The following is a 13,172-nucleotide window of genomic DNA, read 5'->3' on the forward strand; positions in this document are numbered from 1 at the left end:
AGCACAATCAATTTATCACCTTTGCAGCGGATGAAACTAAATAAGAGGAAAGTGCTGAACTTTCTAATCATTTCTTGCTTTATCTGCTCACATGAACTTATAAAAAATGTATTCTTTCATGTGATGTGGGTATCACTAACAAAGCCAGCATTTGTTGCACATTCTTAATTGTCATGGTATCTCTACAGAGCAGAAGAAGGTCATTTGGCTCATTGAGCCTGCACCAACAACAATCCCACCTAGGCCCTATCCCCATAAGCTTATGTATTTACTTTTCTAATCCCCCTGACATTGAGGGGCAATTTAGCATGGCCAATCCACCTAACCTGCACATCTTTAGGGTGTGGGAGAAAATCGGAGCACCCGGAGAAAACCCATGCAGACACAGAGAGAATGTGCAACTCCACAGAGACATTCACCCAAAGCCAGAATTTAACCCTGGTCTCTGGCTCTGTGAGGTAACGGTGCTAACCGCTATGCCACCATTTCTACCCTTGTCATTGAACTGAAGCCATTTCTGAGGCAGTTGAGAGTCAACCACATTGCTGAGGGGCTAGAATGACATGTAAGCCAGACCTCATTAATGGACTAGATGGGTTTTTTACGACAACCAATGATAGTGCTCATGGTCACCATTATTCAATTCCCGATTTCATTCATTAGATTTGAATTCCATCAAATGCAGTGGTGGGATTCCAACTTGTACCCCCAGAAAACTAGCATGGGCCTCAGTTGGCATTACCACTATCTCTCCCATGTTATTAGCAAAGGTAATAACACTTGACACCATGTTCTATAATCATTCACAGATGTTTAAATACTAGGAGCAAAGATGTGGGAAAGTATTAAGAACATTTTGCAGGAACAGAATTGAAATGATGACGATGATGAAAAATTGAATTTACAGAGCCTAAGGAAACAGTAGCTGATGGTGCAGCAAAAACTACATTTATTAACAAAATTATATAGAAGATACAGTGAAGAAAAATACTACATAGCACCAGACAAACCTTCTCTACAGGGTGCAGACAAGGCTTAGACAATCTGCTAAGAGGAAAGTAAAACTAAAATGAGTACCTCCAAATAACACCTCGTATACAGAAAAGTACCGCCGCCGATAACTCAAACGTCTTAAAGACAGAGAAAGTTGATGACTAACTTCTCCTGGATGAAGAAAATTTCTAATTCTGTGAGGAGGCTAAACAAATGAGAAACATGTCTCAGCAAGAAAAATCACACTGTCCCAACCACTTTCCCTCAATGGGGACATTTTTGAAGATGCACTTAAAATTTATTTATTAGTGCCACCAGCCCGTTTACTTTAACGCTGCAATGAAGTTACTGTGAAAATCTCCTAGTCGCCACACTCCGGCACCTGTTGGGGTACACTGAGGGAAAATTTAGCATGGCCAATGCACCTAACCAGCACATCTTTCGGCCTGTGGGAGGTAACCAGCGCACCCAGAGGAAACCCACACAGAAACAGGGAGAATGTGTAGGCTCTGCACAGTGACCCAAGCTGGGAATTGAACACGGGTCCCTGGGGCTGTGAGGCAGGGCTAATCTTTTATCACTGTGCCATTCCTAAACCTATCTATCCACGTGGAAAAATACTGTATTTATGACCTGCTTCTCCTCCTCCCCCAGGACACCTACTTCATGTCTCCATAAACAACTGAAAGTCAATTCAAAAGCACCAGGCACAAAGGCAGCTCTAACTGTTGTTAACTGGAAGACACAATGTATAGATATCAGGAACAGGAAACAAAAGATGTGTTTTTAAATCATTCATAACAACTTTAATGTCATCTACCATTTTGAAAACCAAATCAGATTTCCACTCAGACTATATAACAGGCAAAGTTATATGACTTCAAATATTCAGTAATTATTGGGCTAGCTAATAACACAAATTCAGGACAACACAAAAGATTTGGTCTGAAATTATTGTCTGAACTGCACTCAAGTGAGAAAAAAAGTGGTCATATTAGGAAAATTTTAAGCCAACTTTCTTTAAAAAGTGAATGTAAATCACATTACTTTATACAAAGACAACAGGCTATGAAGTCAATTTTCTGTAAAGTTTTTTTCTCCAAGGCACTTTTTAAAAAAATATTCTTTTATGAAAAAGGCATTTTGCTAGTACTGTTGTTACTGTTCACTGTTAAACATTTTGAGAACTGCAATATTGATTTATTCTTGATTAATATCACAAAACAAGGTTATAATTGTTTTGGTTTATTCCAAGAATGTTATGAATTATAAAACATTACATGTCATGAAAATGTGATTAATTCTACCTTGTAATATTGGTAGAAATGTAGGTAATCATTTTGTTAATGTGTGAAACAAACAATGTACTGAATGCATTCTGAAAAACAACGGCTATTTCAGTACTCAAATGGTTAACAATTCCAAAAACCAATTCAGTTCTTCATAAAATGCAACAATTGCCTTTCCTTACATCATTCAGTAAAATGCTAACACCCAGTATCACTCCTTTTTGACGGAATCAGTGCTTGTCTCTCCTTCACAATACAACCAATACAATGAAATCAGGTAAAGTGCAAAACACCCTATAAAGTCGTAATGATAAACAGTAACTAGAAACACAATGAACAAAATAAAATAGCAAACTTTCCATACTGTGTTTTTCAAAGTAATTTCGTCTGCAAATGGCTCACCCTGTGACCATGATTCCTCACTCCTAACGTTACTATCACAAGCTTCATTTGCCTGCTCATTCTCAAGTATTTTCTCATTACATTCCCTGGATTCTAACCCTTCTGAATATGGGTGCGTATTACAAGATACATTACTGCTTGTTTCCCTTTTCTCATCCTCTTCAATGGGTGTGCTAATTAATATGGCTGGACCTAAGTTTTTGTCATGACTCCATGATTCAGAATTCTGTGGTAAAGTAGTAATTCTACATTGCTTCTCTCTTGATGCATATGGGGTCGAGCTTATTTTTGTAATATTTTTAGATCTTACTGCATTTTGATTTGTGCTCTCATTTATTTGCCCTTGAGTGTCATGACACATTTCTGCCATTTTGAGACTCTGGGCACCTAATGATTGAGAAAATAAATCAGCTCTTTCTCTGACACCGTCCATACTATTTTTATTCCCAAACTCCTGCATATCAACTGCCTCATACCCTATGCTGGTTTCATGATCTGCATCTTCTTCTGTTATCTGCTCAGGAGCAAACAGAAATTCCTGTATTGTTTGAGATGTACCAGTAACGTTATGTAACTGGCTAAAACCCATTGATCTGGATTCATCCGTTCCACTGTAGCGTTGCAAAATGTTTTTAGTGCTCAATGCTTCTTCTCCTTTAAGTTCTACTTTTCCCACCTCTATAAATTCATCAACATCTGGCACACTGTAATTTTGTTTAAGGTCCATTTCCGAAACATTACTACTCTGTGCAAAGTCGATATCTCTTTCATTCTCACTGTAATGTGCTTTTTCTGCTGGGAGCTCAGTAAGGTTAATAGCCCACTGCTTTGCAATCTCTGCTTGTGCTTCATTAACTTCACCATTTTCTGTTATTTTAAGTTCCACGGATTCAAGAATATTTTCTGGAATGCTCTCATTTGTATTGGCAATTTCACAAGAGAGGCTCCCTTCTGTTTCGTCTTGACGATCAGGAATCATCTTCATTGAATTGGCAACATCTTCCCTAATGTCTGCTGTAATTCTGGCTTCACATTGATTCTCCACAACCAACTGAAGATCAGTCAACTTCTGTGCGACTTCTAAAGGTTGTCCATAACTACAAGATGCACCTGGATGTTTTATATCCTCTGAAATTGATGTAGATTTCTTTGTACGTAGATCTATCGTCAAAGTTCCTTCTTTGTTTCTTTGAGGAGTATCAGATACATCTTGTCCCATTGCTACATTGGCTTCAGGTACATAATCACCAAGCTGCGAGACACCTTTTGCATTTTGTTCATGATTAATGTGGATTTTTAAAGGCTGCTCATGTTTTGATGTTAAGTGGAAAGCTGTGGTCCCTTCCTGAATGGGATTTGAAAATTGTCCTCCACTTGGCAAACGCTGCACGGATTTCTCTTTTTGTGATATGGATATGGTGGGCCTTCCTTCATCTCTGGTAATTTCAAACAAAGCCGCTTCTATTGCTTCCTTTACTACTGTGGCAGCTAACACACACGGTGGAACACTACTGGGTTGTCCTGAAATTTGTGTGGCTGCTACTTCATTTCTATTTTGTTCATTAGCAATGTCCTTGTTTATGGAATGAATCTCTGGAATTTGTGTCAGAGTCTTATTCATTTCACAAGGGTCTTGGTACTTTTCTTCTAAAGGTCCCTGCAGCACAGGCATTTCTGTTGTCATCGCAGTAGTCTCAATATTTGGCATATTTGTAACTTCCAGCCATTCACTAGATGTGATCTGGGGACCAGTCCCAAACTCTTTTCCTAGATTGTGATAATCTGCCTTGTCTAAAGCACTGTGCATATTTATATATTGTGTAAATTCTATGACACCTGTGGTGTCTGTTGCAATCCTTCTGTTACTTGAATACGTACCACAAGAATTTTCCTCTTTTGCCTGAAGTGTAATGTCCACTTCTTCTCCAATTTCTGATTGATCACTGAATCTCTCTTTTGAACTGACCTTGGGAGCTCGTTTAATTGCATTTTGCTCTTTCTTTGTCAAGTTAGGTTTCTCAGAAAAATCATTTTCTTGCTTTAAACCCTCCAAATTCTCAACTTTACTGTAATATTTGAGGGGTTCTTGCGCATCACTTTTATTTGCATCGGAAACCTTTCCTTGCTTCGATAAGGTCGGGCTGTGGACTGAAGAATTGCCTCTATTTGACTGAAATTCCACATCAGCATTGGTGCGTGCTGCAGAACCAGCGATGGACTCAGATTCATTGTTCGTTAACGTACTGCCAGTTAAATAAGCACATTCGCCACTTCCACTTGCAGCCTTAGCGGTCTCCTGTAGAAATTTTATGGGATTTTGTGTATTATTAGGGAGCTTATCACATTTATCTATAGCATCCTGAACAATTACCAAGTTATCTTGCATATCATTAGCAATGAGACTGTCAGTGTTGCTTCCTGAGAAACTATCCCGTTCTAGTTCAAGTTTAGCTGGTGTATCAATTACACGTGATGTAACAGTTTCACCCCTTTCCTGAGAGAGAAGGCTGCCTTCATGTAGTATATGTGGTTCATCACAAAAATGAAAAGATTGGGTCATTATATTGTCATTGCCTGCTACATCATTAGCACTAGCTATTTGTACTGTTGTATTTATACTTCCCTCGTGAATCTGAGTTGACAGATTGGAAGTGTTTTTATTACTGTCTAATAGGAATTCAACCCACATAGTTTCTTGCTCTTGCTTTACCTCGTTCTCTGCGTAGTTATTTACACTTGCAAACTTGTTATGTTCAACTTCTGTATCATTCTGTTGACTAATTGGTGATTCACTGGCTGCAGTGGCATTCTTCTCATTTTCTCTTTTAACTTGATAGCCCGATCCTTCAATAAGTGTTAAATTAGTTTCCTGATCTCTTGTGGTGGCCAATGAAATGCGCCATGGAGGATTTATCTGTGAAAATAAATTAGTCAGTAACAAATTTACTTGCACACAGTTATGCCTTCATCAAAACCATTTTCACACATTTAATAACATTTAACGCTTGTGAACACCCACAGACAGCCATGAAAATAAAAATCTCGCGAAATAGAATCTCATTGCTGAATCAACTTACTATGGGATTTTAAGCCTCTTCTCACCCAGAAAAGTAATAGGTTTTAGAGATTTAAATGTGCAGTCACAAACAAAATATGTTCAATACACAACCAACAGCATAAAACAAATAGACCTGTGGTCCATATCAGACATAAGTTATTAATCAGAACCCATCCCAAGAGTTATTTAAATGATAAGACCATAAGATAAAGGAGTAGAATTAGGCCATTCGGCCTATTGAGTCTGCTCCGCCATTCAATCATGGCTGCTTTGATTCTCATCTCCATTCTCCAGCCTTCTCCCCATAACTCTTGATCCCCTTATTGATCAAGAACCTATCTATCCCTATCTTAAATACACTCAATGACCTGGTCTTCATAGCCCTCTGTGGCAATGAGTTCCAGAGATTCATCACCCTCTAGTTGAAGAAACTCCTCCTCATCTCAGTTTTAAAGAACTGTTCCTTCACTCTGAGGCTGTGTCCTCAAGTTCTAGTCTCTCCCACTAGTGGAAACATCCTCTCCATGACCATTGTATCTAGGCCTCTCAGTATTCGGTAAGTTTCAATTAGATCCCCCCTCATCCTTCTAAACTCCATCATGTTCTTCTCAACTGCTGCTCATACCCAAACCCTTCTTTCCTGGGTTTATTCTTGTGAACTTCCTCTGGACCCCCTCCAAGGCCAGCACATCCTTTCTTAGGTATGGGCCCAAAACTGCTCACAATACTCCAAATGAGACCTAACCAGAGCCTCATATAGCCTCAGCAGTACAGCCCAGTATTCTAGCCCTCCAGTAACGTAACTTTTTCATCTGCAAAGAGTTACAGAAAGAGAAAGTTCCCTCACAATGAAATCTAATATAACAACTGCACCTCAGTGAAAAAAAATCAACTTGACCATTGGACTTAAAAGGAACATTTTGGCAAGGTGCACCAGGAAAAATCAACATAACATAAATTCCTTCATACATTCCTTTATATCACACATCGTAAAAGAGGAAGAATAAGGTTTAAAGCATTAGTTTGCTCCATAGAATCTATTCATTGTGATTCAAAATCAAGAGGTTGAATTTAATCCTAGGCAGGTTTCAGTTGGCTGAGAATGCAGTGAGTGTGAAATGCACCTACTGACTCTGGCATCAACAACATGCCACCTATCTGCTGCTTGTTGTCATGGGTAGAAAGCAGCAGTTGGCTAGTAGTTAGGGGAGAAGTTCAGGTGGTTGGAATGGCATGGTGATCAACTACGATGCAGGATGACATCATGAGAGACAAGATGGTGCGGTAATGGTGTCTGGGGCAGGCCAGGCTGTGGCCCAAAGAAACATCCCTCCACAGAATAAAAGTTAATCTGGAGAGGGCCTCTTTTGTCTGCAGCCCAGCAACCAATCTGTCTCTTTTGATGGGAAAGCCACTGTGATTACCCCACCCACACCAAAATTAAAATGCAATCAAGTATCATTGATGTAATGGCATCCTTGTTTGCACAGAGTCATAAGGTGCCCCTTTGGCCTACAGAAGGCTACAAGGCAAAATGGCCTGGCAAGCTTAAATAAACTGATTATTTTTACCTTCCCATTTTTGCTTGGTGGGGAGGGGTTAAAATTAACCTCCAGATATATTTCAACAATGGAAAGATTGAATAGATGATGAGATAACCAATTAGGCATAATCATATATAATCAAGTTCATTGATCAGTCATTTGTGTCTCAAGTAAATTGAACTAAATTATCCAGGTAAATGTTAAGTCATAGATTATCAAACCATTTTTTGTTACAAGTTGACAAACATTCAGTAATTTTAACATGTGTCGATTCTTTACATTATCCTGTTTGACAAGTTATAAAATCAGGTTTGTCAACTTGTAACAAAAAATCATAATTGTTAAACGAAGCAATTTTCATGTTGACTTTCCCAGCTCAACATTCTGCAAGAAAAGAGAATGGGCATTAATGACCACAAAGCAACCACAATGAAGTCCTGTTGAAGTTTGATCACTGTCCGAGTGTAGGCAGTTAATCTATGCACTACAGGGCCCCATTTAGGATGGCACGGTAGCACAGTGGTTGGCACTGCTGCCTCCAGCTCCAGGAACCTGGGTTCAATTCTGGCCTGGGGTCTCTGTCTGTGTGGAGTTTGCATGTTCTCCCCATGTCAGCATGGTTTCCTCTGGGGGCTCTAGTTTTCTCCCACAGTCCAAAGATGTTTAGGTTGATTGGCCCTGCTCAAATGCCCACAGGGAGATTAGCAGGGTAAATATGTGAGGTTGCAGGGATAGGGCCTGGGTGGGATTGTTGTTGGTGCAGGCTCTATGGGCTGAATGGCCTCTTTCTGCACTGTAGGGTTTCTATGATTTTATAAACAGAAATGAGAGGAGATGGATTTTAGTGAGATCAGATGATCTCACTAAATAGGGCAACAAAAATGGGAAAACTCACCTGCTATTCTTTACATGCTGCCATGGGGATCTTTTATATCTACCAACAAGGCAGCGGTGACTACTGTTTAATGTCTTACCTCATAGAGGGTACATCTGATAGTAAAGCACTCCCATAGTGCTGCACTGGAGTGTCAGCTGTGATTAAGTGTTCAAGTCCTGGAATGGTACTTGAACCAACTACATTCTGACTTAGAGGTGAGAATTCTGCTACCGTGCAAATGGTAAATGTGCTTTCCTGGTACATAAATTGATGATTAATAAATATTAAAACACTTTCAAATTTGGAATGTTCATCAGAGTCAGTGATTTCAGTAAACCCATGTTAATCTATTGTTTTGCAGCTGATATTCGAAAAATGTGATAAAAACAAAGCATAAGCATATTGCATTATTTAGTATTAGCTGAAAGTCACATTTAAAACAGACAGAAATTTGCATAGCTAATATATTATTTATAATTTCAATATGAAAAGAGGACTTAAAAGGTCATTTCGCCCAAGATGTACCATTTATTTGACAGGCTCATAAGAGTAAAACCCTTTAATCAACACACAGTGTTCATCTTTATTTGGAATCAAACCTTCACAGACGCTAACTAGTGAAGATGCTAAATTATCATGTTATAGAAATTTGACTGTATTCTATTTTCCATTGAATAGCTTACCTCTGACAAGCAGTGCTTACCATCTTATAACAAAATGAGTACAATTAAGTGTTTTGTATATATTGTTGATTGTGGTAGGCAATGTGGTAGTCAAGGTTTGATTCCGAGGAAACAATGACCATTTTACAGAAATTACCAATAAATGTCACAAGTAGGTTTATATTAACACTGCAATGAAGTTACTGTGAAAGTCCCCTGGTCGCTGTACTCTGGCGCCTGTTTGGGTACACCAAGAGAAAATTTGGCATGGCCAATGCACCGAATCAGCACATCTTTCAGACTGTGGGAAGAAAGCGGAGCACCCAGAGGAAACCCACGCAGGTTCAGGGAGAACGTGCCAATTCCACGCAGAGACCCAAGCCGGGAACCTAGGTCCCTTGTGCTATGAGGCAGCAGTGCTAACCACTGTGCCATTGTGCTGCCCTAGAAGTGAATATGAATTGACAATGGGGTGGATAATTCTGCTCCTCCTTAAAACAGAGCAAATGGGGCAAAACATCATCTGGGGAGAAAGATATGGGGGCATGGCAAATATCCAAACTTTAATACCTCAGCTCACAAAGTGTAAGATTGATTAAACTTTTTGCTCGCTTACTTGAAAAAAAAATCTGGCTAAATCACAATTCGGGTGTTAGTTCTGGCCAAAGCAGCTGAAATTTGGGTCAGTCACATGCAATGAAAATTTACCAGGAGATAAACGTAACCATTTTATCCAAACATTTTGCTGCTGATGAGTTCATGCAAGATCTACTAGGATCTAAATTTAACATTAGTGTGCGCACTTTATGAGCCTAAAATGGGCTCAGCAATAATCAATTTAGTAGAGCAGAGGCCTGCATCTGACCAGCAACAGCCACTGCTCAATTAGTCAGGGCCTTTCAGGCAGTAATGCAAAAGGTCAGATTGATATTTCTGGGTCTTTTAAGCCTAACAACCTTTAAGGGGACTCTTGGGAGGTTATTCAGAAATATGCAACAAGACATTTAGGAATACTGTGAAATTGCCTTAACAAAATGGTCAGCACTAACTGTTGTCCTCAACCCATCCCAATCACCTTCCCTGCACCCAGGCTTATTTGTAGGCCAAAATTGGTGAGGCCCTGACAAGTGGGCTGCACTGGGGTGCCTGACGGGAGCCATCACTCACCCAAATTATTATTTTAAGCCCTGAGAATGTATTTGTTTAGGTCTTCTCAATTCCAGCACACCATTACCAAATGTCATTGGAGTTGCACTTGATTTGGGTGTTAGCATATTTAGGCCTCACAATTTCTAAAATAAAGTGTTAGCACCTGAATCTCTTCTTGCATTTATTTTTGTTGTTCAACATCTATGTCTTTAGCTTCTATTCCTGTGCGTTCTGCCTCAAGTAGGTCTTTGGCTCATTGTCTGCTGATGTCTCATCCTGAATTAATTTCTTGGCAGATTCTGTCAATGGTACTTTATTATCACTTTCTCCTCTCTGAGGCAGGCCGCAAGTCAACCTCACCTGGAGTGGGAATTAAACCTGTGTTGTTGATGTTATTCTAAACTATATCCAGCTAACAGAACTAACCAGCTCCCCTTTAGTTTCTATGTATTACTTAATTTATGTTAAATTTAGATCCTAGTAGATCTTATATGAACTCATCAGCAGCAAAATGTTTGGATAAAATGGTTACGTTTATCTCCCGGTAAAATTTCATTGCATGTGACTGACCCAAATTTCAGCTGCTTTGGCCAGAACTAACACCCAAATTGCGATTTAGCCAGATTTTTTTTTCACGTAAGCAAGCAAAAAGTTTAATCAACCTTACACTTTGTGAGCTGAGGTATTAAAGGTGGGTAATGTAGCTTTAACCTAGGCACATTAGTCAGTAGCATGACAGTGATTATTTTAAAAGGAATGGGCATTCTGCATATTCTTCAGGAAACAATTTACTCCCAGCATATGTTAATTGTGAAATCTAGGCATGCTGATCCATCAACTTGTTCTGGAAGGTGCCAATCCTGTGGTAAGCAGTGAGGAGAAGAGGAGATAAATATGTGTTGCCCTGTCTTGCAATAGGAGAATGCATCAACAGAATGAGTCTATGTCAAATTATGTCTAGTATTTTTGGTCAGGCTTCGAGAAATATCTGAACTCCCTGCTTACATAGAGTTGCCCATTTTTGCATCTTAAATTGTGGGCGGTTTGACTTGCAATTTCATATTCCCCACCCCCAATTTTCTACATTGCAAATTACGAAGTTTCAAGTTAATAAACTACACCAAGTCCCAGTCCAAAGCAAGATTAGCAGATTTATTTCCTTTCATTTCACAGAACATGTATCAAAAAATAATTTTTTGTATATGTTCCATGATAAAATACTTCTCATCCTTTTCTATTTTATCTTTGTTTATTTTAATCATAATATAATTAGTCACAGCAATTTCTAGCATCTTGTCACATGCTGTTATTACCCACTGGGCCCCAAATGGGTCATTGCTTGTTATTATAAGGCTTGTTTTAATTCAAGCAATCCAGGATTTAATTGAGCAGATAATAGGAAACAGAGGGTAGTTATCAATGATAATTGTTCTAATTGGTAAGCAGTGACTAGTAAAGACCCACTCCCCCTCCGCCCCGCCTCCCAGTGAGAAGGCCTTATAACCTGCTTGTTAAACCTTTGATGAGATTCTTGTAACAAACCATCTAGATTTAAGGATGACAACATTTCTGGCTAAACAGTACACTTGAGTGTAGGAAAAATCTATAAACATTTAACAATTTCAGCAGATGAATGTCAAATAATGGTTCATAACAAGAAACAGGAGATTATCCATATGGCTCCAAAAAAACAAATAGATGATTACAAATATAAGGGATGCTTTGTTACTAAGGTGCTGCTGGTCTATCCATGCCAGATGATTGGGATCACCTTAAGTTGAAAGTTTGATTATATTTTATAATGATAATTGACAGGAATGCTGACTCCATATTCCCTGTGCTATTATTAAGTTAATGAAACACTTGAGGGCTTCCACCACGGGAGCTGGAGTGTATCATCACTCCCGACAATGTCATTTTAATTCATTAAGTTTCCTTTAACATTTTTGGTTTTAAAGGGATTGTTTGTTTGTTTATCAGTACTTCATAAGATGCATTATGTAAATGGAACCTGGTTATTGTCAGATATCATCTGAAACCTTAAAATCAAACACAAAGTTCTGTATACAGAAATCTTGGATATTAATATTATTTAAAATATTGAGCTCCTGTCAATGCCACTTTCATAGAATCCCTACAGCACAGAAGGAGGCTATTTGGCTCATCAAGTGTGCACCGACCACAATCCCACCCAGGCCCTATTCCCATAACTCCATATATTTACCTTGCTAATACCTCTGACACTAGGTTCAATTTACCATTGCCAATCTGCCTAACCTTCACAACTTTGGAGTGTGGGAGCACCTGGAGGAAGCCCATGTAGACATGGAGGGAATGCGCAAACACCACACAGACAGTGACCTGAGGCTGGAATTGAACCTGGGTCCCTAGTCCTGTGAAGCAGCAGTGCTGACAACTGTGTCACCATGCCACTCTGGTAATTTTACCAAAAAAAGTGTCTAAGAAACTCTATCTAATTGGTATGATTTATCTGTGATCTCAACAAATTCCTAAGAGTGTAATGTCACAATAAGAGATCCTGTGTGCAGTGGGTGGTGGTCCCCTAAGCCAGAAGCACTGGATTCAAGGCCCATTCCAGGACTTGCTGGGCAACAGACTGAGTATTAATTTGTAAATCCTTCCATTGAATGCTAATGGCAGGTGGTCAGAGAGGCAGAGATTCTCGATCAGCCGCATGATGGTAAGAATATTGGTGCCTCCACCATCACCATTTATACTTCTGGACTTCAAGATGCTTGTAAGAATACATGTTGCCTCAGCAACTTGCACTCTGGGGCAGGGGGGTGGGAATTAGGTGGGCAAGGGTGAAGGGGGGGCAGGTGGGCAGGGGCAAAGAGGGGCAGGTGGGCAAAAGTGAAGGGGACAGTTGGGTAGAGTTGGAGAAGTTTGCTGGATGGCTATTGTTGATAAGATTGGTGCCAACATCATTGGGTTCGATTTCCACTTCCATGGTGGAGGTCATGGTGCTGTGGGTCGAACCTGCCTTCTGACATAGAACTGAAGAAGTGTCACTGTAAATGATCAAAGCCATGGAGAGGTGATGGCCTAGTGATATTATTGCCAGACTATGAGTCCAGAAACTCAGCTAATGTTCTGGGGACCCTGATTCAAATCCCACCATGGCAGAGGTGGAATTTGAATTCAATAAAAAATATCTGGAATTAAGAATCTACTGAT

The 13,172-nt window shown here is 39.5% G+C and overlaps 1 protein-coding gene across 2 annotated transcripts in view; it reads right to left on the reverse strand.

The window, feature by feature from the left end:
* Positions 1–926: 926 nt before the first annotated feature.
* The window catches only part of LOC145344162 (uncharacterized), a 63,600-nt gene continuing 51,354 nt past the window's right edge, over positions 927–13,172 (reverse strand). The window contains exons 4-5 of one of the 2 annotated variants that reach the window (XM_080191072.1): positions 5,395–5,598; positions 927–4,980 (exon numbers count right to left, since the gene is read on the reverse strand). In XM_080191072.1, the coding sequence (XP_080047198.1) occupies positions 2,494–4,980; positions 5,395–5,598 (2,691 nt within the window). In that variant the 3' untranslated portion in view covers positions 927–2,493. Of the gene's footprint in view, positions 5,599–13,172 lie in introns of both variants that reach the window. The other variant, XM_080191071.1, reaches the window with a different exon arrangement.

The sequence above is a fragment of the Carcharhinus amblyrhynchos genome, chromosome 6 (assembly GCF_965287045.1).
Source record: "Carcharhinus amblyrhynchos chromosome 6, sCarAmb.v2.hapA, whole genome shotgun sequence".
Lineage (NCBI taxonomy): Eukaryota > Metazoa > Chordata > Chondrichthyes > Carcharhiniformes > Carcharhinidae > Carcharhinus > Carcharhinus amblyrhynchos.